This window comes from Calypte anna, chromosome 3, assembly GCF_003957555.1.
Source record: "Calypte anna isolate BGI_N300 chromosome 3, bCalAnn1_v1.p, whole genome shotgun sequence".
NCBI lineage: Eukaryota > Metazoa > Chordata > Aves > Apodiformes > Trochilidae > Calypte > Calypte anna.
In genome coordinates, this window is record NC_044246.1 from 5733793 (window position 1) to 5761340 (window position 27548).

A 27548-nucleotide genomic window follows, 5' to 3' on the forward strand; every position below is an offset into this window, starting at 1 on the left:
TTATTCCTCTCTGAAGCTGTCTCTAGTTATAACCTTTTTACTGGATGAAATCCTTTCCCTGATGACTAAAGCATTTTGTCTTCACTTCAGTGCAGGCACAAATTTAATCCAGGAGTTTTTCCACTTATCCTATTTGGCTTTGAATCATTCTTTTCACTGCTTTAAAAGATTGCTTTTGAGACAGCAGTGAGGTAATTTTCTCTGCTCACCTCTCTTCAGAGCAACTAAAAGTCCAATCCCACTGTACAGGATTTGTAGTCTGATCTTTTGATCTGGTTTTATTATTGTCAGTATTAAATGTTAAAATATTTTTAATATTTTTAATATTTCTACCCTTTGCTGCCATGTACCTTACTTGCAAACTAAGAATGTAGCCTGTAACACCTTAAAATAACAAAACACTGCTTCTGTCTCCTGTTGTAAGGAGAGATTATTCATTTGTATTCCAGCCTTACAAGTTTAGCTCCCATTTCTGGGTTTCTGTAACCACATATCTTTCCATGCAAAGATCATTTTCTTAACCTGAGGGTCACCTAAAGTGGTAAATGATCTTTTCCTTGCATACTTTTGCCTGTGAGGCATTGGGTGATATATGGCAGGGCTTTTTTACCCCTAACATTTTGCATTAAGCACCTCCAACCTCTGCAGTTCCCAGGCTGCAGGCAGAGCAGTCTGGGCTTCTGTACATCCTCTTAGTCTGGATTCCTGATGAACCAAGAGGTAGGAAAACTGAAGGATATCAGTTTGCCCAGAATCTGTTTCAAATATTAGCTTAAAATGCAAGTATGTTTGGGCAATTGAAAAGAAAACCAAAAAGAGAAGCAGAAACCAGCAGTGCTGGGATACCCCAGCTGCATGGGTGCCAGGGCTCTGAGTGGGGATTTGTCAGTGCCAGCCAAGGGATCCTTTTGAGCAGCCCATGGAGTGGGTCTCCAAAACTAAATAGCAAAATGGGCCACTTAGTTTGCCACTTGGATTGGCTTGCTGAGCTGTCCTGTAGTTTGACTCTACCCTGTTCCTCTTTTTAGGATGGATTCTCCTCTTCTGATCTGTTGGTTAACCCTGCCACTACCCAGCAGGGAAATTTTGTGCTTATGAGGACGTGGCTGTGGTGAGGCAGCCTTTCACCCTCTTCTCTTGCATAAAGCTCTGAAATTAAAGGATGAAAAAATAGCTTTCTCCCCAGGCTCCTCTATTTTATAACCCTACTGTGTTTCTTAATTAGCACATTCCTTCAAATCTGCATGGTTGCTGCAGTTTGTGAAATAACCACTGTGCTAGTTATTGATGGTAATGACATTTCCAGGACTCTAGCACACTTACAAATCATGTCTCTGAAGTATTCCCTGTGCTTATGCTAACAAACTCACAGCTTTCTGTTTGCTTTGGGTTGTTCCAAGGCAGCAAATACAATGTACAGTATTACAGATGCTCTTCCCAGTACTCTTCCCTTGCACTCTTCCCCTCATTTTTGGTCAGGAACTTGGCTCCCATCACAGCATCAAAACCCTCTGTGTGCTAAATCTCTGCTTTTGTGGCTCAGTGGTAACAAAACCCCCGTTTGACTGCAACAAATGCCAAATACACCTGGCAAAACTGGAAGCAGAAGGTCGTGGCTGAGCTCTAAAAGGCACAACTGAGAGAACCAAATCAGAGCAATCTGAAAGTGATTGCAACAGCCAGGCCAAACAGCTGAGTGAGGAGGAAAAACCCCATCAAGCTTTGTGTGACAGCCTGAGACATTTTGGTGACTTACAGTCCAATTCTAATGCTTTGACAAAGACATTTTATAAAAGGCAGAGCAGCATTTTCTGTTGCTTTTACAGTAAGGATCAAACCAAAGTATTTGAGAAAAGCTGTGTCTGAAGTGCAAGGTAAGTCAGAGCACATTGTCAGTAAGAATGTGCCTATGTGAAGATTTTCTTACATTGTAAGATGTCATATGTACAGTTATAGATATGTTCTGAATACCTACATGTTTTTTGGTCTTGTTCCCATATTATTTTATCTGAAGATCAGGTCTTGGGTGGCTGCTCAGAGCTGAGACAAGCCTGGGCTCTTTAATGCCTTCCTCTGGTTCTTTCAGCCTCCACTGAAAGCCATTTGTGCTTTCCAGCAGTTGTGGTGTTCCAATTCACTGTTGAAAAAATAGTGACTTTATCAGTTCCTTCCAGCTCTGGAACACAGTCTCTTTTGCCCCAGACAAATCCATGGATTTCAGTAGGAATAGAGCATTTGGTGAGTTACCCAAAGTTACCCAAGTGAGGAGCAGTATTTCCATCCTGAGCCTTTCTCTTGGCTGCTGTCAGACTGGGCCCTCACCCTTAAGATCATAGATCACTCTCTCCGTAAAGAAGTTCTTTCTAATATCTAACCTAAACTTCCCCTGGCACAACTTAAGACCGTGCCCTCTTGTCTTGTTGAAAGTCGTCTGGCAAAAGAGACCAACCCCCCCCTGGCTCCAACCTCCTTTCAGGTAGTTGTAGACAGCAATGAGGTCTCCCCTGAGCCTCCTCTTCTTTAGGCTGAACAGCCCCAGCTCCCTCAGCCTCTCCTCATAGGGTCTGTGCTCGAGTCCCTTCACCAGCCTGGTTGCCTTCCTTTGGACCTGCTCCAGGACCTCAATCTCCTTCCTGAGCTGAGGGGCCCAGAACTGGACACAGGACTCAAGCTGTGGCCTCACCAGAGCTGAGTACAGGGGCAGAATCACTTCCTTGGACCTGCTGGCCACGCTGTTCCGGATACAGGCCAGGACGCCATTGGCCTTCTTGGCCACTGATGGGATGGTGACTGGTGAGATGAGACAGATACTTCACTCCTGTGGCTCTACAGGCATAGTTCACACAGTAAGCTTGTGCAGATGTGCTCAGGAAAGTCAGGACATCTCCTCATTCAGGTAACAAAGCTTCCAAAGGGGAGAATGAAGCTTTTCTGCTCCACTGAAATTCCTTGAACACATCCACAGCAGCACAGAGAGAAGTACCCACTGACAACTTCTGCCTAAAATCACTCTCAGTTGCTGTAGGATTCTTAAGGTCTATCTTGAGGTCTATCATCTAGCTTGTGATAGATGAGCAAGGCTTGGGGCTTCCAGAGCTCTCCTCTTCCCACTCCCCAGATGCCTGCAAGGGGCTTGTGCCTGTTCTGGTACCTGTGTTTGGGCCGGGGAGATGGGGTGCTCTGTCACAAACAGGTTTTCTAAGGACAGTGTAAGGTGACCATGCATATTTTTATTTTTTTTTTGTAACTTATTTCTGTGTGGTTTTCATCAGCAGTGCACTCTTTCCTCACCTTCTGTTGTCTGGGACTCCAAGCTATGTCTGAGTTTCCAAGCATTCAGACCCTGACTCTAGTACTGCTTTATTTGAACCTTTGACTTTTGAGAAAGTAATGTGTCTGTCTCATAAGATTTAGAGGGTGAACAGGCATAAAGGAAACAAAACCAAGTATTGTCTAGATATATTCTTGATCATAAATCTGAAAACTTATTTCTAAATAAGACTATTAAAAAAGGAAGGCATGATAGAAAACCAAAGATAAATGTGAAGTAGTCTCACTGTCTTAAAAACTATTTCTGAGCCATCTCTTGCCTGCTCTAGCCAAGGGCTAATCACCAGATCCAGGATGCTGCATCACAGACTGGAATAAATTGTGGGCTCTCCAGACACAAGCTCTGTGGTGTTTCTCTGATACTTTAGAGCTGTAAGGATGTCAATGTGTACAAATGCTACGTCAAAGCAATCCTAGGACCTCCACTTCCTTCTTAATCCATTTAGGGCAGTGTATTTGCAGCCTGGGATGGCTGCAGGTTTGCTTGGAATATTGTAATGGGTATAATGAATCTGTTGTAGTATTGTTCAAGCCTCCTGTCTAGGCTGAGCTCTTCACAGATGATGTGACTTTTTACAACAGCTGTATCCTCCTGCTAATTACATTGCAGTCTCTTTCTGTCCCAGACAGAATGATTTGCAATGTGCACATTTCCTCCTTGTTGTAGGAAGATGGGATTTACATATTATGCAAGGCAATACCTGCACAGCAATTTGGTCTCACAAATACAAGGCAGACACAAAGCCAGCTCTCTGTCTCCCTTAACATTAAAACCATTAAATTGTGGCTTAGTATTTGGAGTTCTTTCTTTTCTTTCTCTGACTTTTGTCAGACTTGTTGGGAGGACAAATCACAATAAGGCAGAGCACCAAATTTAAAGAATTTAAATTTCTCACAGGGTCTTTCTGGGTTCCATACTGAAGTAGCATAATTCCCTATAACTATTAATTCATAATTTATATCAAATGTAGCTGTGGTGGCTGATTTTGGCTGGCCTTCCACAGACCAACTTCAGCTGGAGTTGGGGAAAAGATCAGAGTCAGAGAGAAGTTTCAAGGCAAAAAGAAGATGGAAAGAGAGAGTTGTTTCATTTAGGGAAGTGTTAGGAGAGGGCAAGCTGAGTGGAGGCAAAATAAAAGTGGTTTAGGTACCACAGTTCAGACTTCTCCTGTTTGAATTTTTGAGGAGAAAAGAAAAGAAAAAGATAAAAGGGAATTGTTCTTGATTACTTGCCCAGTAAACCAGAAAGCCAACAACTATAAAACAGAGAATAGGATTTTTCACCAGGGGCAAAACTAAGCTGTGGGACTCCTGTGGTAAAAAATGTACTGAGACCATGAGCTCAGTAGGAATCTGGAGAGGGTGGGAGTTTTTTTGAGTAAAGTTACACTGGACTCTTAACTGAAAATAGGGGAAAGTTGTGCTCTGGGGTTAAATCAAATAAGGGATGTGGAGGGAGGGAAGCTCATCAACATCAGTAAGGTACTGATCACATTCTTACCTTTACATAGTTACTTTAACCAACTCAGCAAATCACTTTGTAAGCAGATACAGATCAGCTCAAGCCAGTTGAAGTGGAAGCTTGGTGTTTTGATTAGGTGTCTGGGCAGTTCTTTATAGTATAAAACCTGGAAACAAAACATGCAGATGGGTAATGACAGTAGCAAGCATGCTACACATGAAACAATAAACCATGCAGAAAACCACTATGACAAAAGATGTAACATTTGAAAGCAGTTTTCCATCACAATTGCCCTAGCTTCATCTAATTAAACATCCAGTTGGCCAACATGTATGAGTATCATTAGCAATCAGGGCACATTATTGACATGAGAGATAAAAACTGGATGCCTTCCAGTATGCTAATCTAGGTGATTATAATAGAAATGATTTTGTGCTGTGCTCACATTCCTTTTTTCCTGTGAATCTGAGGCTCAGTTCAAATAATTCTTGGGATTCATGGTAAATTCCTAAGGCTCCTTTACACTGAAATACCTCCTGAGGAGGGGAAGTCTGAAAAGAAATATGAAAGCTGCAAAAATTTTCCCTGCATGCCTGGGGGATCTTTTATGTTCCCTTTCTCCATCTGTACTATCTGCAGCAGAAGTAGCAGTGATTTTAATGATGGAATTTCTGTAGTCATTAGCATTTTATAAATTATTTTGTTTCTTCCTTGAAGTGGACCAATTCCAGCAGTAGATAGTCTCTCATTCCCCTGTATTGCTGGCAATTTGCTAAGTATTTGGCATTCTGCACCCAGTGGAGTTGCAAAGAGCCTCTCTCCTCCCATCTGGTAAAATTCATGGGTTCTACTTTTCTCTCAGTCACTTTTAAAATGTTTTTTGTTCGTGTGCAGTTCACAACCAGGCAGGAAAATATCAGAATGTTATTATCTAAGTGAGAAGAGAAGTGGTACTGATTTCTATTTGCCCCTCACTGCCTTCACACCAAAGTTTTCCAAATATTAAAAAAAAAAACAAAACAGCTACAGAAACACAAAACCCTCAGAACTGATCAGGCAGTCATTTGGCAGGCATTTTGTGTAGCAATTTCATTATACGAGATGCATTGTAGTTATTTTGGGTTGGAAATAAAAAAGAAAGTGCAGTTTCTGCAGTTGAAACACAGGGAAAAAAACCTAGGAGATTTACTTTCCTAAAACTCGTGCTGAATTGGATAAGAAGAAGGAAATACAGGTAGGAAAGACTGAACATAATATCTTGCTTGTTGCCAGTATATAGTGACACCCAGAGTAACATTTACAACAAGGTCTTTGGTTACTTTGAGTGACTTCCCCTGAAGCAGCAAAAACAATTTTGAAACTGCAAAATGGCTGGAAATAAAACCAGGCTGGGTAAACTTCTGCAGCTCTGCACACTGAAATGCAGTCGTTTTGCTTGTAGTACAATAGAACATGGTGTCTTTTCAGTTAAACACCCTTTTTCTGTCCAAAATAATAATAATTGAAACCCCCAATTAATAGTAGGTTAAAAGTCTCTGTGAAATCAAATATAAGTTTTTTCTTTTCACTTTGAATGCAATGACCCAGGAAGGAACTGATGGCTGTGACTGGAATATTCACATCACAATTACAGCGCTCCAGGCTGGGCACAGAGTTATTGGAGAGCAGCCAGGCAGAAAGGGACCTGGGAGTTTGGATTGACAGGAAGGTGACCATGAGCCAGCAGTGTGCCCAGGTAGCCAAGAAGGCCAATGGCATCCTGGGCTGGCTCAGGAAGAGCGTGGCCAGCAGGTCCAGGGAAGGGATTCTGCCCCTGTGCTCAGCTCTGGTGAGGCCACAGCTTGAGTCCTGTGTCCAGTTCTGGGCCCCTCAGCTCAGGAAGGAGATTGAGGTGCTGGAGCAGGTCCAGAGAAGAGCAAGGAGGCTGTGAAGGGATCCAGCACAAGTCCTGTGAGGAAGGGCTGAGGGAGCTGGGGGTGTTGAGGCTGGAGAAGAGGAGGCTCAGGGGAGACCTCATCACTCTCTCCAACTCCCTGAAAGGAGGTTGGAGCCGGGGGGGGTTGGGCTCTTTTCCCAGGCAACTCTCAGCAAGACAAGAGGGCACAAAAGGTCTCAAGTTGTGCCAGGGGAGGTTTAGGTTGGAGATTCGAAAGAATTTCTTTCTGGAGAGGGTGATCAGGCATTGGAATGGGCTGCCCAGGGAAGTAGTGGATTCTCCGTGTCTGGAGATATTTCCAAAGAGCCTGGATGTGGCACTGAGTGCCATGGGCTGGGAACTGCAGCGGGAGTGGATCAAGGGTTGGACTTGATGATCTCTGAGGTCCCTTCCAACCCAGCCAATTCTATGATTCTATGATGAAGGCTTCTTCAATGACTGCAAGATGCTCAACACTTTCCAGTGGTATTCAATTGTCAGAACACACGTTGAACAGATGACACTACTTTAAAGGGAAATTGTTTTTAAGATACTCACTGATTCTCCCTGATGAGCAGTCAGACTTGGCACAGTTATGCCTGATATGATATAGGGAAGGTAAGGATGTAGTGAGATAAAAACATATAACTTCGTTCAGTGTTAGTGTGCTTCAAGTTATCAGACAATGTCATTGTTTTGGTGTTGCCTTCACTGAGAAATATCTATTGGAGCTGTTGTAGGATTCTCTATGAGATAAAGAAGGCTGTTTTTCAAGCAAAAGGACTTTTACCAATCATAGTGCTTAGGGATTTAGACAGCAATGGGTATGAACTGGGAGTTAAATTGAGTGAAACTTAGTGGAGGTGTTAGAGATTGACTAGAGTACAAACAGCTTGTTTTATCTTTATGTATGTTAGCCACTGGCTAAGGAGGGAGAGCAGGGTAAGAACTCTTTAAAATATATAGAATTATATATAGAAAATGTACAGAATTATCCACTGCCTAAGGAGGGAGAGAGGGGTAAGAACTCTTTAAAGTCTATAGCATTAACTTAGGTGAAGCAGTGACTATTATTATCATTAATCCTTTTTGACATCCTCTGAAACATAGAAATTAAGAGCCACATTTCATCTAAATGTATTCTTCTAAAAGTTTTGGTTGCCTTTTGGGAGATTTCTCTGCAGTGCTTCTGCAGATTGGCCCAGGGGATCCACGTCTGGAATCTGTCTAGACAGCAAACCCATTCTTATTTTTAAAAGTAATTTTCCAGTAAATCTTTACACTCCTCAGATAATGAAATGGATGCAGGCTATCTCTGAGTATCTCTTTTGATGCTCTTTTGGATTGATCTCTGTTGAATTTATATCATCAAAGCCAACTTGCATTCCCACATTTGCCATGTTAGTATTTCTTGCCCTCCCCTTTTGTAGCCTTAACTGCTCTAGGAAGTTCTGTATGCTTCTGCCTGTCTTCTACCTTTGGGTTGTTATTCTCAGTTGATGCCCTGTTTGCTTTCTCACACACAAAAGGATCATTGAAAAAAAAATCTCTCCAACAGATCCTTCTGCTCTGACCACATTTCACACAGTGATTATATCAGGATCCCTTAAATGTTGGGATGACAAAAACTATGATGAGTTCCTGCTTAAAAAAAACAGAGCATTTTTCCTCCTGATTGACTTGCAAGGACTTATCTCAAGCTTAGTCATGGTCTTAGCTCCTTGTAGATTTAAAGCTGTATTTTGATTCTTTCACCTCTGCCTCCCAGGCATGATTCTACTTCTCTGCTTTCAACCTCCCTCCTTCATCCAAACATTCTGGAAGAAGAGCAAAAGATAAGCTTTTTGATGGGAAAAAGAAACTAAGAAAACCCCTTGTCAATTCTCATAGGTAATCCTGTCTCTGGGGAGTATATAAGGTTTTGAATTAGGATATCTGGAGTTCCTTTAACTGCACTAACTCTGCCCTATACACTGATTAAAAGCTTCAATAACAGGTCCTGAGAGGCCTCATAACCTTCCAGTCTTCTATAAATGCATTTGTTTACCGACTTTCCTTTCTTTTCTTCATGCATTTGTTATTGTTTTCCTTCTAGCCTTTTCTAGAAATCAATCCTGGAGAAATGCCACTAGTAGGGGAAAGTCTGAGCAAACAGCAAGTTTTATGTTTACTTCTGATGAAGTGTTGGCTTGTTCCTGGAGGTGTCTGAGTCAGCCTGGACTCAGAAAGCTTTATTTTTTAGGTCTCCATGAGCAATACTCAGTTTGGTTTACATTTTGCACTGAAAATGCTAATATCCAAGCCAGGTTTAAATTGACACCGAAGTGTTATTTTTTTTTTTCAGTGAGTGACTCCATGAAACAGCTATAAATTAGTCAAAAGGTGTTTTATACATAGTTAATCAGAAAAAAAAAATGGTATTAGTGCTGTTTATTTCCATTTGGTGGTGTGGGACCCAGATTTATGTTTCCATGCTATGGGGAACTGTGATGCTTTGTGAAGGCTTGAGACTGTTCTGTGAAAGAAAAGCAGTTGAAGAAATATGTGCTGCTGCCTGAATTATTACACTTAACTGAATAACAAAGCCCCAGCTGCATTTGCCTCCTGCTTGCAACTGCAATAAAAGATACTTCTAATTTTAATTACTCAGAGCAAAATTCAAGTGATTTGTTAATATCAACAGAACCCTGGGACAGAATTATGGGAATGTTTTATGTGCACTTGGGGGAACGCTGGTGGAAATAATGCACAGGAGATAAATCTGCTTTCCTGCTGCCTCACAGTTGGGTGGAAATAGAACCTGAGATCCAGACCTGCATCTGCTGGGAGTGGGAGAGGGAATACAAGCCCAAACAGCCACCCTGGGGCAAAGTGTCTTCCAGATCTTAGAGAATGATTCTGCCATCAGTGCAGATGCAGGAGGCTTTCTAATGAAGGTTGAGATGAAGATGGACAGGCTGTCTCTTGCTCTCAGGGCCCTTATCCTTCCATCATCCAGGCATCTGGGCAGTTCTGAGCAAAGGGCAGGGCATGGCTGATGCTGCTGTGACACCTGGAGCTGATGTTCCCCCAGGGTTCTGCTGAGAGCATCCCATACCAGGCAGTGCAGCACCAGCTGAAGTGTTCTCCAGTCTTCTCACTGTTCCTACTGCATATCCATGTGCCATCCTGTAAATGCTCCTGGGGATGGATCTGGGAGGTTTGCTTAGCATGATGGGGGGGATACAAAGCAGCTGGGTTCTCCAAAGGATTTATCCTCTTGGCCAAGGTGAAAGGATCACGTGGTAGCTAACGAACAAGTTGGACATCTCTGCACTAAGACATTAACCCCAAACTGTGCACTATAGGATAAGGAGCCTCCTGGCAATAGGAATCTGGGATTTTGGTAGTTTTCACTCCAGCTGAAAGGAACAGGATCTGCTGAATCCTCACACTCTGAGGGGGATTTTCCTCACAACAGGCAAATGTTTTAGAGTTTCTGAATTGAACCAATATTCATCTTATTTCAGATACCTGTGTTCTGATGCTTACCTGTGTCACTGCCCATCTCCCTCTGGCTTATCCTGACTGATGGTCCTGTCTTTCCTTCTCTAGGTTTGATATTTCTGCCTCATACTTTACCCCCTTTAGCTTCCCTATGGATTCATAGCTTAATGTGACCCTCCCTCCTCCTACTCCATAAGCAAATATTTCTTGTCTGTTTTTACAATTTAGTCTCTTTTTAAAGTTGTTCTATTGTCACTGTTCTAGCAGCAATGGTAGTTCCAATGCTGAGTGCATTGGGTGCAATGACAAAGTTCCTTTTAGTTCAAAAGAAAATTGATTGAGTTATGGGATTGTACAACCATGTGTGTAATCTTATTATAGATATCCCTGGTACTGTTAATTAATGATCCAAGTTCAGTCCCCAAAAGCATTAACCAAATCTGGTCTAGAAGCTGAAGGATTAGTGATAAGCTGCAGAAGGTCTTTATAAAAAAGAGCTGGGTTATTATCGTGTAAAATACAAGGCTTATAGCAGAGAAGAACCCATCTTTAATGCTCACAGCCATTGCCACATAAATGGGAAACTTGAAGTTCCTACTCCAGCAATTTAAAAAAAGCCTTGTGCCTGTTTTAACCAAATCCATGCAGATTTAGCAATTAATGGCCAGCAAGCAACAGCAAGAACCCCTTATGCTTATTTTCTTCTTGTAATGCAATGTAATCCACCAGTGGACATTGACATCCCAAGGAAGGTTGTAGAAAGCTCCCCTTTTAGCAACAACAGACCTGGAAATTTCTGGAAGTTGGCAGGAATCAAGATGACAAAGGCTAAAAGTTGTGAATCACACAGAACCTCCAGCAACAGTGTGCTCACCTTGTGCCTGAGTGAGTGGGGGGAAAAGAAGATATCTGCAGTAAATCTGGGTGCTTTTTTTTTTTTTTTGGTGCAGTCCTAGCTGAAAACAGGAGCATGAGAGTGAGTGGGAAAAACCATCATTTTCTCCTCTCTCCTTCCCAGACCTCCTTCACAGCTCTCAGGCTGTGGGGAACCCCTGGGGTTCCCCTATGGATGCTGAAATGAAAGGGAACCTGTCAGGCCAGCTCAGCAGCAGCTGCTCAGTGCATGTGAAACTGGTTGGAGCCAAGCTCTTAACTCACTTCATTTCCAACCTGAAGAATTAAAAAACGCCACCAGCTTTTTGCTTATTTTAGACTAAACCAATTAATCAGCATGATGTTACCAACCCTGTCTTTTTTATTCAAAAAGTTGGAAAAAACTTTGGGGTTTCCTCAGTTCCATGACTGTTTTCTGAGGGCTGCTGCTAAAATAATGTTACACTCTTAAGTAAAAAACTGAATAAGGTGATAACTTGGGACAGACTATGCTTATTGCTGCCTATGTGTTTATCTGACATGGCTGCACTGCAGTCTGTGGAATTATTCCAGTTTTACATTGTTAGGAATCTCCTGGTTGTATCCATGTTCCTTCCATATAAAGTACCTCCTTTCCAAAGGGACAGAGCAGCCACCCTAACTTTCCAGCCACAACCTTGAGCTCATTTCTCATCTTTGAAGCAACCCAGAGGACTTAAAGTTTCTCCATGGTGTTTCCCATGACCATGAGACATTATTCCTTTTCTGTAGGGATTCATCTGACATTATATTGTTCTGTATTGCACTTAGGAGGTTAAAATCACTATGGATCAAGTTATGACCACCCTAGAATATAAAGAGAGGTAATTCTTGGTCTACAAAATGTTGTTTTCACTGTAATTTCAAAAACTCAGATGTCATGGACAAGCCAAAGCTTTTAATTCTTCTTGCACTAGTGACAAGCAGCAGGAATAATTCAATCACCCTCTGCACTAATAAGTTCATCCTCTTTATCAAGGAAAGGTGATAAATTCCAAATAATCAGACTGTTAGATATATTCCAAGTGTTTAATAACAATAATGCTTGGTTCTTCTCAGGGCTTTTCAGCATGAGAACACAGTGAGAAAGTAGCTAAGTCCTGTCCTGGGCTACTTATGAGTAACTTGTGGCAGAAAGTTAATTCAGAGCCAGTGTCATGGTAATGGCAGAGCCTGAAATGGAGTGGGAGGATTTCACTGCCATAGCTCATTACACACCAGTAGGTACTTTTAGACTTTATAATAGGCATTCCCACCCCAGCACTCTCTCCCTTTCCCTTTTCCCAGGCAGATATTCTAGGAAGCAGGCTTATATTGCTGTCTCATATTATAATGTAATAGCTGGAGCACAACTGCATTAATATCTCCCTTGTTAGCTGTTGCAAGAAGCAAGAGGAGAAAGTCCCAAAAGATAGAGGAGTAGCCAGTGGGCTCAAGAAGAAGCAATTAGGCTCTCCAGGAGTGGGAACCTGGAGTGATTAGGATTGCAGGGCAGGGAGTACATAATTACAAAGCACTTGGTGCTAAAGGGTTCATTCTGTGTAATGCCTTTTAACTAACAGCTGAGCTTGTAGGGAGAACTCCTCATCCCAAACCCAATGGTCTCTCTGAGCTCAATCAGAGCAGCTCCTTTCTTTAAGTATTTCAGTGAGAGGTCCCAGGAAAATTAACCTATTGCTTCCAAGGATCTGACTTGCTGCTTCCTGAGAATTAACCCAGAAATCCACTCTGCTGGTCCTTACTGGGAGTTCTTGAAAGGAAGCAGGGCAGGCTTAGGAAATGTGGGGACAGGCTGTTCCCAGGGCATTATTTTTCATCCTCAGCTTGAATTCTTCTGGACATAGCACCAATAGTGCTATAGAACCTTAAAATCACAGAGCAAAGGTTAAGAGAGCTTGAGAGGTGCCCAGAGCTTTGGAGCTGTGAATCATGAGGCCTAAGATACCTCCAAAAATCCCAGTATTAGCTGTTAGGGATTTTGATGGAAATGAACACTAAATAAAAGAAAACCACAGCTGAATGTGGGTTTTTTTGTATTCTGTTTGTCTGTGTAACTTTATAAGTGGATGTGGTATTGAGTTCAAATTGCAAGCTTTTTGGTATCAGCAAATACAAATGCAGAGTATACAGAGAACAGGAAAAATGCAGTTGTTTAAAGTGTTTAAAATCAGTCTTTCTGGTAGAAGAGCAACACAGGATTCAAGCTGTACCTGCTGGCTCTTACCCATCTTTGGATTTTAGAAAGGCAGCAATTTTCTTCCTAGTAAATATCTGGCAAATTATTATGTAGGCTGAAACTCTCCAGTGCAAAGGCTTCCAGGAGTGCTCCCATCCTGCCCAAGCTTTGGTCAAGTGGCTGGCAAGAAAATTCACTTTGACAGAGGTTGAGAATTTCATCCCAGAGCACTGCCCAGAAAGAGGGTTACTTGAAATACAGAATATATTTGCTCAGAAGTGTCTTTACTGTTAATTTCCAAAAGATCTTTGGATGTCCCTTTTTCATCTCATTTTTTGATGTTTCGTTTTGTTATGTTTTGTTTTCTTGCCTGATACTACTTGGGAGGGCAGTGCAGAGTTCTGTAAATACTCAGGAGGAGGAAAAAAAAGCTGTAATTCACCCTTCAGTTCTCATGGTCTCTTCTTGTGTGCTTGAGGCAGGGGAGTATATGCTTATTTACTTACTCTTAAAGAACCTTTTATTTCAGGACAAAAGATTTTCCCACAAATCAGACCTATTTTTTTTCTGAGCAGAACCTGGACAATTGACTATTTTTATTCTCTTTTTAGATTTTAGATTTTTAAAAATTCTGTTTTCATATGAGCTAAGCACAGATCTTTCAACCTCTTTTTTTTTTTTTTTTCCTTTTTCTTTGTCTCTTTTTACAATGCTAGAAGTATGAGCTCTGCCAAACATCATTTTCTGGCTTTTTTAGTCTTTACACATCTTGCACTCAGTTTCTGATGGTGGAAAACATTCACAGCTACATTTAAATGCACTTCACATCCTCTGCCTTACAAATCCAAGTGGCTGGGAGTGGGATGGTGGTTAAGAATGTGGAGGTGATGCTGTTATTTTTAATACTATAGGTATCCTAGATAATGAGAGGGTTGAAAAGCAGATGTTACTGAATTGGTCAAACTAATGGCCTAATGATGGGGTATGACTTGGAGTAATTAAGGTCTCCTAGTCAAGACAGCAGCCAATATGCAAATCTGCAAGGAAAAGCAATTGCCTGATGAACCCAGGGGAGTCAATAGAAAAACTGCTGGGCTGTAAGGGTACAAGGACATTACTTGCTTAGCTCCAGCCACAACTGCCCAGGGAACATTTGGAAAAAAAAAAAAGAAAAAAAAAGTAACAAGAGACAGGAAGAGGGTTGCTGAGGTTGCCTGGAGCAGGTAGAAAAGAGCAGAAAAGAGCTGTTGGATTTCTCAAGGAAAGACAAACTGCAGGGAGACAAATGTGCATCCTAGGTGTTATCCTGGTTCCTTTCTTTTCAGCATCAGTTCCCAGCACTGATACCAAGAAGTGCTGTGAATTTAGGGAGTTAGAGAGCTGTGTTCCTCACAGATCACAGCTCCTGAAGACAAACCTTGCAGGGGGACTCTCTGAACAATCCCAGTCTCCACATGTTGGGCTGGGTCTGAGCCTCCTGGTCCAAACCTGGGCACCTCTAGGGAGGCAAATATGCAGAGCCCATCCATCCACTGAGTCAGGGGGACAATTTTTCCATAGCTGAGTTGTGTTTAAGGGTCACTCAGCTTTAAATTCTCAGTCTGCTGCAGTCACAGGAGGTTCAGTGACCTTTAGAAAAGGAGTAGGGTCTCTCATGTTTCTCTTGCATGTCCCTTTGTGAGGAAGTGTTGCTCTGGGCTAATCCTGATGCTCATTTGTGCTGTGTTACTGAGGGCAATGTAGGCTGAGACTGAGTGGCTTTGGGATGCCCTGGACCCTCAGCAGTGTCAGACAGGTTTGTGGCAACTTGACAAACATCCTGTTGTCTGATTCCCTTGGAAATCATAGAATCACTGAATGAATTGGAGGTGGCCTCTGTGCAAGGCTCCACTCACAAAACTTGGCAATCCCATCCTTGGGGATTGAATTAACTTTTTTTTTAAACTGAAAGTAACTTTAAAGTTGTCCAAATGTAAAAGGTTAAGATGTGAATGCTTCCTGTTAAAATCCTTAAACCCAGGTTGGAAAATGAAAGTTATATAGTCCAGTATTGAAATGCTGAGACTTAAACTAGATTTATTTTTTTTCATACAGTTTTGGAATTCACCAGTATTATTTGCAGTGCAGCTGTTGTTTATGCACAAAACCTAGAGAATTTCTCGGAAAATATTGGAAATAGTTAACATTTTCTGAGAAGAAAATTCATCAGTGCTGTCTCCTCTAGCAATGCTCACAGCATCTATAAACAGGAGAAAAAAGAAAAGCAAAGTGTGTGGAAGATATTTTCACCAGGACTTTGCATCCCTGTCTAGGAACTGTTGGATATATGGTCATTCCTGTCATCTGCAGCCTTTATGGACCCCTCAGCTTTGTCTGTAGTGCTGAATATACAATCAAATTTAGAGAGGAGACATTCAGGTACAGCAGGAATTCCATAGCAGCCTCTGATGAAGCCTGGCAAACATCTCCAGCCAGAGAGGTTTTTATCCTTTGCCTTCCCTTCACTGCCTTGTTCTGTGAATTCAAGGTGTGACACCAAAAAATAAGTGAATTGTTTTGGCATAGGGAAGATTGGAAAGATGTCATCTTTAGGGCTAGGCTAATATTGCAGGGAAGATTGTATCTAAATATGACAAAAATATGAATTTGTTCTGTGGATGGTTCTGAAGGTAGGAGGCGTGCAAACAGAACGGTCATCAGGCAGCACATCTAAATGCAGATTTCCAAGTGATTGCAGGATAGCAAACATCATTTCTAAAATAGCTATTATTTGGGTCAGAAATGTGTTTGACATCTACAGTTTTTTATTTGGGAAATCCAAAGAAAACAAACCACTATTTGAAAATTATTAGACAGCGGCCAAACAAAACTAATGCAGCATTCAAACAGAACAAGCTCCTCACAAACAGACAGATAATTATTTGTGGAGAATACTCACATAGAAGCTGAAAAAAAATAGAAGAAGGGTTGATCTCTGCCTGACAGATCGTGGGCAGTGGAGGTTTCATGCATGTATTTGACTTCTGGCAGATGAATTCCTGCTGGCATGAGATGGAGCCTATTAGGGAATTGGCTACACAAGTAAAAGTCCTCACTCCATCTCCTTTAGGGTTGCTAAGCACAATTATTGGCCTCAGTGGTAAGGCAAGCACTTCAATTAATAAATGTCCTATTAATGAGTGTGCTAAATATGAAAGTGTCTGAACTGGAAAAATACCAGCTGTGTGTTACCAACTGGGCACATGTTTCGTGTTGGTTGAATAATAGAATTGAAGTCAAATTCTCACATAACTCTGAGAATTTAGTTTTGCCTCTCAGCTGCCTTTCTATGTCAATAAAAAAATCTTTCAGAACAGTGGTGATCACAAGCATTATAATAGCTGTGTGCTAGCATACATGTGTATATAAAAAAACCCCAAACCCAACCCAACAATGATCATGTCATAATCTAAAATGAAGAAGGGTAAACGCAACAAAAGCAGCCCCATGGAGCTACCATGTGGAAGCCTGGCTGGGTAAATTCTGACTGTCTCATCCAGGATTTTTCAGCTGACCCTGCCTCATTCAAATGATACATCCTCACTCTTGCTCTGAAATGGAAGTCAGCTTTTCCAGTCTCCAGGCTTTGAGAGTTTCCTCTCTATGTATATAAAATGCCTGCAGCCCAGACATCCACCAGCTTTTCCTCCATTGCCTCTTGAATACTGGGTTGGTGTAACAGAGAAAAACACCACAAATCAGGCCAGAAATTTTACCTTGAGTGTGCATCAGTTTTGCATGTATGCTGTAAAGTGCTTGGGGTAAATTAAATTAAATGTAATCCAGCAGCAAACATGTTAAGGCTTAGGTACAAGTAAGTAAGACTTAGATACAAGTGAGTACCAAGCCTGCTGCCAAATGCAGCTTTTACTGTAGAGCCCCTGGAATGGAGGCCCCAGGCACCTTGGTCTTCATTAAATAAACACAACATGTTGGTTATTTTGCTATGTGGCTGATGGTTTTTATGCATAGTGTCAGAAAAGGGCTTAGTGCAGGTCTCTGGTTTTATGTGTGTGCATCTCTAAGGGCACCAAGAGAAAGCAGCAACAACCCTGGTTGTCTCCCAGAGAGCTGGCAGAGGTTCTGCTCTCTGCTAAGCAAACCCCTTAGGGCAAGCAGTTACTGCCCTACCATTTTTTTGACATTTGGGGTTCTAGGCTATAAAATATTCTCTATTATATTCTGTAAAATATTGCAGAACTGAAATACGTAGATAGCTCTGCAAATCCCTCAGTATTAAAAATATGCAGAGTTAAATAACATGCCATCAAAAAAAAAAATTGTCTTGTTTTCCATGTGATTCTCTAGGTGAGCAGCACCATCCTCCAAGTAACACACTGTGCTTGCTCTGTCTTCCCTTTAAAAAACAAAAGAGCATAAACCTTGCAGAATGGAAAGAGAATAAACACTCAGCAACAAAAACTTTTAAATAAATATCCTTTTAATTCTTACAAATGTCCTATTGATTACAAGATACAGCCAGCAGAGAAGTCTGATAGTCCTGCCTTGGAACAGCCATTTACCTCTAGGAAAAGTAGGTGAAATTTGAATGTAATGTGCTGATTTAGTAGTTTCCTGCTTACATAGCAGAAACTTAGATGATCCTGGAAGGAAGGTTCAGAGCAGAAGCCAGCCAGGTTTCTGTGGCTCTGGAGGTCATCTGAATCTGAGGGAGTCACTTGAATTCTGTGGCTTTATTTCACCCACCAATGAACTGGAAATTTCTTCACAGAGCCAGTGTCAAGTGGATTATTTTATAACGTGCTTTGAAATGCTCTGATAAAAGGCACTACAACATTGCAAAATATTTCATGGGTTGAACCATCCCAGGTGAGATCTGCCTCCTTTTATTTAACTTCTTTTAAGGATCATAAATTAATTAGACTCTAAGGTGGATTAGTGCAATGAAACTAGGTGGACCTGTGGTTGTTACCATGCCTGTGATCTGTAATATCACAGGAACCCAAATGGATCAGTTAATCCTCCTCCTAAGAAGGCCTGGAAATCACCATAAAAGCCAGTTTTTTATTTATTTTTTTTTCACCAAGCCAATCTTTTGTGGTCTTAGAATCATAGAATCATAGAATTGGCTGGGTTGGAAGGGACCTCAGAGATCACCAAGTCCAACCCTTGATCCACTCCCGCTGCAGTTCCCAGCCCATGGCACTCAGTGCCACATCCAGTCTCTTTTGAAATATCTCCAGACACGGAGAATCCACTACTTCCCTGGGCAGCCCATTCCAATGCCTGATCACCCTCTCCAGAAAGAAATTCTTTCGAATCTCCAACCTAAACCTCCCCTGGCACAACTTGAGACCTTTTGTGCCCTCTTGTCTTGCTGAGAGTTGCCTGGGAAAAGAGCCCAACCCCCCCCTGGCTCCAACCTCCTTTCAGGGAGTTGTAGAGAGCAATGAGGTCTCCCCTGAGCCTCCTCTTCTCCAGCCTCAACACCCCCAGCTCCCTCAGCCTCTCCTCATAGGGTCTGTGCTCGAGTCCCTTCACCAGCCTGGTTGCCCTCCTTTGGACCTGCTCCAGGACCTCAATCTCTTTTCTGAGCTGAGGGGCCCAGAACTGGACACAGTACTCGAGGTGTGGCCTGACCAGAGCTGAGTACAGGGACTCTTATCACTGAGCAGATGAATATACCCTCCAGCAGGATCCCTTTGAGGGAAGCCTAATGATTTTTTTTTATATATATAAAGCTCTCCCAAAGGCTGACCCAGAAGTGGCATAAGAAATGGAAACCACCTCTGAGCTCACAGATTGCAGCTCACCAGATGAAACCCGTGCAAACCAGCTGCCTGGCTCTGACCTACCATGAAAAACTCACCTCTTAAATAAATAGCAAGAGCTGTCTGGCCAGCACAAGTAACGTGTTGTTTTCCCATGGTTTGCTAAGCAGTTTGTCAGGGCTGCTTTTCAATAGCTGGGATTTACGTAATTAACAAATACTTTGGAATGTTTGTGGAGTCTTGATGGCTGCCCAGTCTTCATTGCAAAGTACACTCCTTTCAGTTTTTACCGAATCTTAAGAAATGTTGAGTATTTGAGTCTTTGTTTGCTGCCTCCTCTCATATGGGAACCTGTTAAATGGGTGTTAAATTTTCATACCCACCGAGTAAAGGGTGCTGAGCTCAGGGTGTTCAGCATCTTGTGAAACCTGAAATCTTTGCTGAGAGTGATACAATAGTTTTTTTACATGTTTCACGTTCATTCATTAGGATGTGTTCTCTCCTGGGATCCACTTGCATTAATCTTCTTAATTCTTCTTAATTAATACCAGTTAGACTTGTGCATGGTGACAGAAGGGTGAATCTAACACATGGTGTTGGTATATCGTGATTTGGGGGGGGGTTCCTTAAAATTATTTAGGAAATAAACTCACCATAAAAGGTGAGTTTAGGAACTCACCATAAAAAGTTGCTACGTACAGCTGTGAAATGCCACATTTTATCTTACTAGGTCTGGTGGTATTTTGTTTCATGTCTCAGGAAGAAGTTGGTAAACTGTGTTAAGCTGTGGAGTATGCGGCTGCAAGTGTTGGAATATTATGGATAAATTAATGGTGTATCCTCGTCTTGACTGCTGTGTTTAATTGTGGTGACCCTCTTAGGGCACAAGCAGGAACGGGAGGGATGAAAGAAATTACCAAAAGGCAGGGATGAAAATTGATGCAGCTTGGAGGAAAATAAAGGAAGGGATATAATAAATAATAATTAAAAAAATAAATTATTTGGAGAGTGTAAATTATCCTTGCCGGTAAGGAAAGGAACAGATGATGAAAAAACCAAAACAACCAAAAAACAACCCTGCAGCCTTTGTGCTGCGGTGCATTTAGCCCCGCACCATCAGGAAACCTCCAGGACCGGGATGCGGGTTTGGCTGCGGGATGCCGGATGGGAACCGTGTCCTCAGCCTCCGCATTACGGTCCGGGCTCTCCCCGGGTGCCCGGGAAGGCTCCCGCAATCCCGGAGCCGCTTCTGCCGCTTCCATCCCGGACCGAACCGGAGTGGGGGGGGGGAGGCGGGGACAGGGAGTAGGGAGGTGGGGAGGGGGGGGTGGAGGGGGTGTAAATTCGGCATCTCACCGCCGGTACCACCCCCGCTACGACCCGGGGGGGCGGCCCCGGGAGCCGGGAGGGAGTAGGGGGGGTTGTACCGGTGACGTTGGGTTTGCAGCAGCCCCGGCGGGCGGGCGGGCAAGCCCCAGCCCCCGCCGCCGCCCGGTGCTGCGGCAGAGGGCGGCGGGCCGGGAGCTGTAACCGGGAGGGTGGTGGTGGTGGTGGTGGTGAGAGGTGGAGGGGGAAGAAGAGCCTGTGAGGAGGACTGGCAGCATCGTCAGGATGTAGTTGGAAGGGCGGCTGGGGAGCTTGCCGCCGGCGACGGACTCGCCATGAAGAAGCATTCGGCCAGGGTGGCCCCGCTCAGCGCTTGCAACAGCCCCGTCCTCACCCTAACCAAAGTGGAAGGTAAAAGGCGAGGGGGGGAATGACACCGGGGGATGCTCCGGGAAGCTCTGGTACCGCGGTAGGACATGATGCTTCGGGGCGATGCTCGTCGGCGGGGGGGATGCGCGACCCGTGGGGGAGCGGCGGGGTCCCTCGCCGCTCGCCCACGGGTCGCGCATCCCCCCCGCCGACGAGCATCGCTGATGCTTCTACCTCTCTCCTGCTCTGCTCTGCTCCGGCTCTTTTCTTCCCCACACTCCAGAGGCTAAGCTCCTCGGCTGGAGCTTCTCTCGGTGTTCAAGAGAAGCCTCCAGCCCTCTGGGCAAATACTTGCCAGGCGGGACCCCTCCTGGCAGATGGGAAGGAGGATGCTGGATAAATTTGTCCCCCGATGGAAAGGACACTGCCAAACCCTATGTCCTCACCTCTGGTTGCTAGCCCAGATGTGTGGTAGAGGTGGGGTTGGGGCTCTGTGGCCAGAGCTCCATGGGGACCTTTGGAGATTTCTGGGACAATGGACAGGGAGCTTGAAAAGGGCAGTGGTGTTCCCAGAGAGCTCTGAAGTTCTGGATGGGGAGGTGTAGGGTGAGGAGCTGTGATCTGGGGTAAAAACCTGTAGGCCATGTCCTAGAGAGGCAGAGATGAGATAGAAAGAGGGGGTGATGCAGAGGCAGGAGGAAAAGAAGGAGGGTGCAGGTCAGGAAGAGGACTTCAGATGAGGAGTGGATAGGGAACCCAGTTCCTGAAGAAAGGGGAAAGAGGAAACCATTGGCTTGTAGGATCCACTGGGGAATGTGGTAGTTGGTTGAGAGAATGGGGTTGGTGAGAGGAAAAAGGTTGACTGAGAGAAATGGAAAGAGGCAGAAAGGGATAAGCGAGATGAGGCAGAGAGGAAGAGCAACTAAAGAAAATGAAATATTGAACAACAAGAGATAAAATCTAAACGTGAGGCTCCATAGAAAGCACGTGAAGGAGAAGAAGAAAAAAGTATTACTGAATAACAGAGGAACAAAGAAAGGAAAATAAAAAATGGTAGCAATAGGTCTGGGGAGGAGAAAGTGAAAAAATGCAGAAATGCTCAAGAGGGTGAAAGGAACTACAATCAGCAAGTAAACGTGGAAAATGAGAAGTACCTGGAGAGTGTTATTTCAGTTCATGGAGAATACAGCTGTTGCATTCCCCCAGCATAAAAACCACCTGCTCTGGAGATAGGAAAAGGGATCTCAGTTTTCTGATGGAAAGAAGAGCAGGCCTGATCTTCCTTACAGCTCTCAGAGTTAGCCTTGTGCATCGTAGTGTTGCTCTCAAAGGTTCACGTTGGAGGCTCTTCTGGGCAAGCATCACGTCTCTCTCTCTTTTGGTGCACTGCACATGTTTTATGAATCATAAATAATAATCTACCAGGTTCCAGCTTTGAAATGTGGGTCATCTCATTCCTCTCCTACCAGTCCAAATGCAGTTTATTACCTACCTTTTATAGAAACAAAAGCAGTGCAGCCTTTTCCTGTGCCATAAAATGGAATCTGTTCAAGCATTTCCACGTCTGCTCTGTATACCAGCTCTCAGATACCCTGTCACCACCCACCAAGGACTTGGTTGACCTAATTGGACTTTTCCTTCTTTACTTCAGATTTTTTTTTTCCTTTATCATAAGGGGCAAAATCTAAATTGCCTTGATGGTGTATGAAAGGGCCCAGAGGTTGTACAGAGGCAGGTAAAAGTTTCCTTTGCTGTTTGCTTCCTTTTCACAAAGCAGACTGGCTTTGTTTGAGAGCTTTCTCTTTCCAGATCAATTGACAACGTTTCCTTTCAGAATAATATTGACTAATTTTGCCAGCTGGTGTTTAGAGGAAAAAGCCAAGATGTAGTTAGAGGCAAAAATAAAGTGAAGCAGAGAGCATCATGTGGACTGCCTACTTCTCTTGGTGCAGCTGCCATGGCAAAGATTTTGCCTTCCTAAAGTTCTCTGGGAACCCAAGTCTCAAGAGCAAGACAGCACAAACTTTCCTCTGCTTAGTAGTTATGATTATTTTCTCCTTTATCAACCACCATCCAAGCATTTCAAGGATCATTGGCAGGAACATGTTTCACTCTAGGATAGTTAGCCAAGAGGAGCCTTTCATTGATATGCATTGCTGTAAAGCCTTCCAGCATTCCCTCTGGTTTCCTGGTGGTGCAGCAGCTTCTTTGCTTTAAAAGGGAGATGAGGACTTTGTGAGCCTTCAGAAGCGTGACTGCCATTCCAAATTATTTCAGAGATTGGATCATCAGTATGCTCTGAGCCTGCTGTACCAGCACTTTTCAGGACAACTGTATCTCCATGGATCCCTCTGGCAGGCAGTAACCATACTGTGTGTTTTCTGTGCCTGCTACCACTGCACATGCTTCCTATTTTGAGTAATGCAGGCTTGGTGCCTGATGTGCTCCTTTGTCTTTCTGTTGTTTTTCTCACCAGATTCCACCCATACTGCAGGGACCATTCCTCTTCTGACCAGCCAAATTGGCTGGTTTCACCCTATTTGTAGGTGAAAACACGGTGTACTTTGAGGACTGACTTCCCTTCCTTGGGAAGGTAAATGCTTCCAGACATGCTCTGTGTCTTGGAATCCTCCTGAGACAGGTAATGTCAGCTTTGATGAGGAGCTGCCAGGACAGTCACCATCACCACAGAAAACCGTCCTCCTCTTAATTAGCCTTTAGAACTTAGAGCTGCTTATTCCCAAGCTTCCAATCCCAAGGAAATGGTATTTCCATTGCACAGAGCACATTTCCATTGCAACACTGGCAGGAGGAGTGACTGGTGATATTCAGAGTTGTTTAGTAGGTAAATGATACTTCTCTTCTTTCACTTATAAATGTCTAAACTGACTTGCTGTGGAACCAGATTCTGCCACCTGCTCAGCTGGAGTGACCTTGTCTGCATGACTGGAGTTGGAGGGAATTTGGATAAGTACACATGAGAAATTAGTTTGGCCTTTAATATATAATAGCACGCCTGCAGGGAATTCATCACAAGTGTACCCACAGTGTAATCACTTCAATAATAAATCTTTTTCACTTTTTAGCAAGCACAAATGGAATATCCCAAGCAAAGCAAAAACTTCCACGAGTGGCACTCTGCTTCCTTAAGAGATGCCACTCTTAACATCCTCATTGTGCAGATGGAGCAGCCAAGAAACTGCAGAATGAAGCAGCACATCTTTTCACAGAGCAGGCAAGAAAAATCTACACAGATGGGGATTGACCCCAAGCTTCCTGTGCAGGTTTTCTGGCCTCAGGATGGCACGGGTGCAACAGAGGTGTGAGGGGACTTCTTTTACTGGAGTCAGTGACTTCAGGTTCCTACTAAAACTTGCTTTTTGGGAAAGAAGCTGAGGTGCTGCATTCATGTGTCCCTGGAGAGATGCTGTGTAACTGTTAGCAATGTCCTGCTGGGGGCAGCTAAAGGTTTTGGTAGTCAGGCAGCACTTGTTCGTGCTTTGACTATACCCTAGGACAGACCCTGTCAAAATTTCACCCTGGGTTTAGCATTTTTGGAAGCAAGAATTGTGCCCACTGGTCTTTTTTGTTTTTGGTTTTTGTTTGTTTGTTTGTTTGTTTTTGTTTGTTTGATTTTTTGTTTTTTTTATTAATGTGAGAACTGTACCTTACAGAAATGTGCAGTGCTTGTGCACTCCAGAAGACAGAAGCAGCCAGAGATTCTGGGGCTGAGCCAGGGCTGTGGGTTTGTGAGTGCTTCCCCACTGAGGTGGCCTTTGCAAGGAATGCCTGCTGGCTTCTGCAGGGAGTAATGTGTAAAATGTTTGCTTTTGATCAGCCTGTCTTCCCCCTCCTAGATGGGAACATTCATGATCAGGGCAGTGACCATCCAACCCACCTTGTCCTTGCTGCAAAGCTGTGGTCGCAGCTTTCGCTTGCTCCTGCCCAGAGCTGAGATTGATGGATGGGAGGGGGGTGAAGGTGAAATGGTGAATTGTGTGCAGCTCCTGGGATGAATGGGGGTGTAAATTTGCTTCTCCATGGTACCTGTCAGCATGTGCTCTGTTATTACAGGGATTTACTCCCCCATGGAAAAGCAGTGCCCTCTCCTGTGGTTACTGTGGGGACTGAGTGCTAAGTGCACGTAGGCAGTAATTGCACTCTGGCTTTGCCCCAGGTCAACCTTTGCCCAATTTTGCTGTTCCTTGTGCAGTGTTTTCTGTTGTTTTAACAGCAGCCTATTTGAGCACCTACCCAAGATCTTGTTCCAAAGGTGGGAAGGAGTTTTTTGTTGCATAACACCTGGCTCCCTTCCCAAATGGCACCATGCTTTCTCCGGCTTTAAACAACCTCAAAAGGAGCCAATCTTAGCTGTGCTAGATGTACTCACTGGGGATTTCCATCTTTGATCATGTCCCACTTGTTATTTTGTATACCATCCTGCCTGTGCAAACTCCTAAGCTATAGATTTGGAGGTGACTCATTACTTCTGAACTGTATGTCCTCTCCCCAAACGATACAAAAATAAAATGAGACCATTTTGATGTTGCTAAACCAGTGCCAGAGCAGGAGCTTTAATGCATCACAAAGCAGAAAGAGAAGCTATTAAAGATTTATCCAAGCCTCCTTTCTTTAGTGGCTGGAATGATTCAGTAGGTGCACACTATGGTCAAGCAATAGTTTCATTTACAGTGGCAGAATTTCAGTATAACAGCAATGATAGGGTCATCTTCTCAGACCTTCTGTAGATCCCAGGCCATCATATTTTTCTCACTTATCCCTAAATGAAGTGAGGGGCATTTTTCTGTCTTCTTGAATCAATTTAGGCATTTGTTCTCAAAAAAATAAGCATATTTCTAATCCATCTATTTAATTATAGATTTCTCCTAAGAGAAATTGGAACAAAAGCTAGTAAAAAACAAATATTAAGTCACCGGAATGTGTAATTCATTGTCTTCTGTTTTCATTTTATAAATCTTGTAGAAGATCTTGTAAAAGATCATCATAGATCATAGCCTGTTTTAGCTGGAAGGGACCTGCAATGATCACCTAGTCCAACTGCACTTCAGGTTTGACCAAAATTTAAAATGTGTTATTAAGGGCATTGTCCAAATCCCCCTTAAACTCTGGCAGGCTTGGGCAATGGACCTCCTGTCCAGGAAGCCTGTTCCAGTGTTTGATCACCCTCTTGGTAAAGAAATGCTTTCTGTGTCCCTTCTAAACATCTGCTGGTGCAGCTTTGAACCATTCCCATCATCCTGTCACTGGATGCCAGGGAGGAGAGCTCAGAATCTCCCTCTCCACATCACCTCCTCAGGAAGCTGCAGAGAGCAACGAGGTTTCCCCTCAGCCTCCTTTTCTCTAAATTATTCAAGCCCAAAGCCCTTAGTCCCTCCTCCCAGCCCTTTCACCAGCTTTGTTGCCCTCTCCTGGACACATCCAAGGACCTCCTCATCCTCCTTAACCTGTGGGGCCCAGAACTGCACACAGAATTCAAGGTGAGGCTGCAGCAAGGCTGAATACAGTGGGATGATCCCCTCTGTGATGCTGATGCTGCCTTTGATGCACCCCGGGAAGCAGTTTGCCCTCTTGGCTTCCAGGAATTTTATCCCTCTTTCCTAATGGCTGACAACTCTATAGACAGGAGGATTTGTAGCATAGAAACAGTTCAGTACAAGAGCCAGAGTTCAGAGAAGACTTGTGCTTGGAAACAGAAGTCTGACAGCTCAAACACTGCATTTCCCTGCAATTACCCAGTTATAAGCTTCCTATATTTATGCTGCAGCCTTCCTAGCACATTCTGCTCACTTCAGCACACTCAGTTACACATGCAGTAGCTCCCTTTACTTGGCTGGAGTACCAATGCCAGCCTTCAGTCCACAGCCAAGTTAATCTTTGTTACTTACGAACCGTGAGATGCCACTGCAGACCTGGGCAGCATCCTCTAGAAGCAGGAATTTGGCCAATAAAACTCTAGATTTACTTTGTAATCTTCCTTGAGTTTGCTGACAGGCACTGCAGCAGAAGATCAAAGGCATCAGGAAGGTGGTTTTGAGCAGTGCAGAGCTGCCTTGCTTTTAGGGCAGAGCTGCCCACCAAGTGCCCTGACAGCATCTATTGGAGCAGCCAAGTACCATCTCTGATGGGCCCTGGCCCATTGCAGGAGCTGGGATTTACTCTACCTGGACAAAATGCAGATGAACCTAACCTGGAAAGTTGTTGAGTCCTACTTGAAGGCTTCATTTTGCCATGGGAAGTAAACACCCTTTGGTTATACAGAAGTTATGTGTTGACTCTGAAGTAATAGGTATCCCTGTTTGCCCAGTATCTCTTTTTCTGGCCAAAACCCCACCTCAAATATAAAACAAAACCAACCAAACAAAAAACCCCAAACCAACCAGCCCTGAAAGCCTTATAGTTCAGTCATAAAGAATATAGAAGCAAGGAAGTATGATTTAGAAATGCCTGTGCCACAGTCACCTCAAATTCCTGTAAGTCTCATAAATATTGTATTTATGGCTGAAAAGGGCATGAGTCTGTTTTCTGTAGCTGATTGAAAGAAGTGAGGAACAGCAGGCTGTAAAAGCCTTTCTCACTGAAAAAAAAAAAAAGGAGAGGCAACTATCAGAGAGAAAACAAACTTGAATTGTTGCATGAGATGTATTTTTGCTCAGAATTATACTGAGTGCCTTGGTGCCACCAAGGATCTAGCCAAGCTTAGCTTTTTCTTCAAAGAGGGACAGCTTTTGCTGAGCTTACTGGGGAGAGGTGAGGAAGCATCCTCATCTTTTGGGGTTCTGG

The 27548-nt window shown here is 43.5% G+C and overlaps 1 protein-coding gene across 2 annotated transcripts in view; it reads left to right on the forward strand.

Moving 5' to 3' along the window:
• The window catches only part of SLC35F3 (solute carrier family 35 member F3), a 157684-nt gene that overhangs the window by 76174 nt on the left and 53962 nt on the right, over nucleotides 1-27548 (forward strand). Inside the window, exon 1 of one of the 2 annotated variants that reach the window (XM_030447669.1) lies at nucleotides 20714-20789. The exons of the other annotated variant lie outside the window; for it this stretch is intronic. Within the exon in view, the coding sequence (XP_030303529.1) occupies nucleotides 20714-20789 (76 nt within the window). Of the gene's footprint in view, nucleotides 1-20713; nucleotides 20790-27548 lie in introns of those variants that run through there. 2 annotated transcript variants of the gene reach the window in all.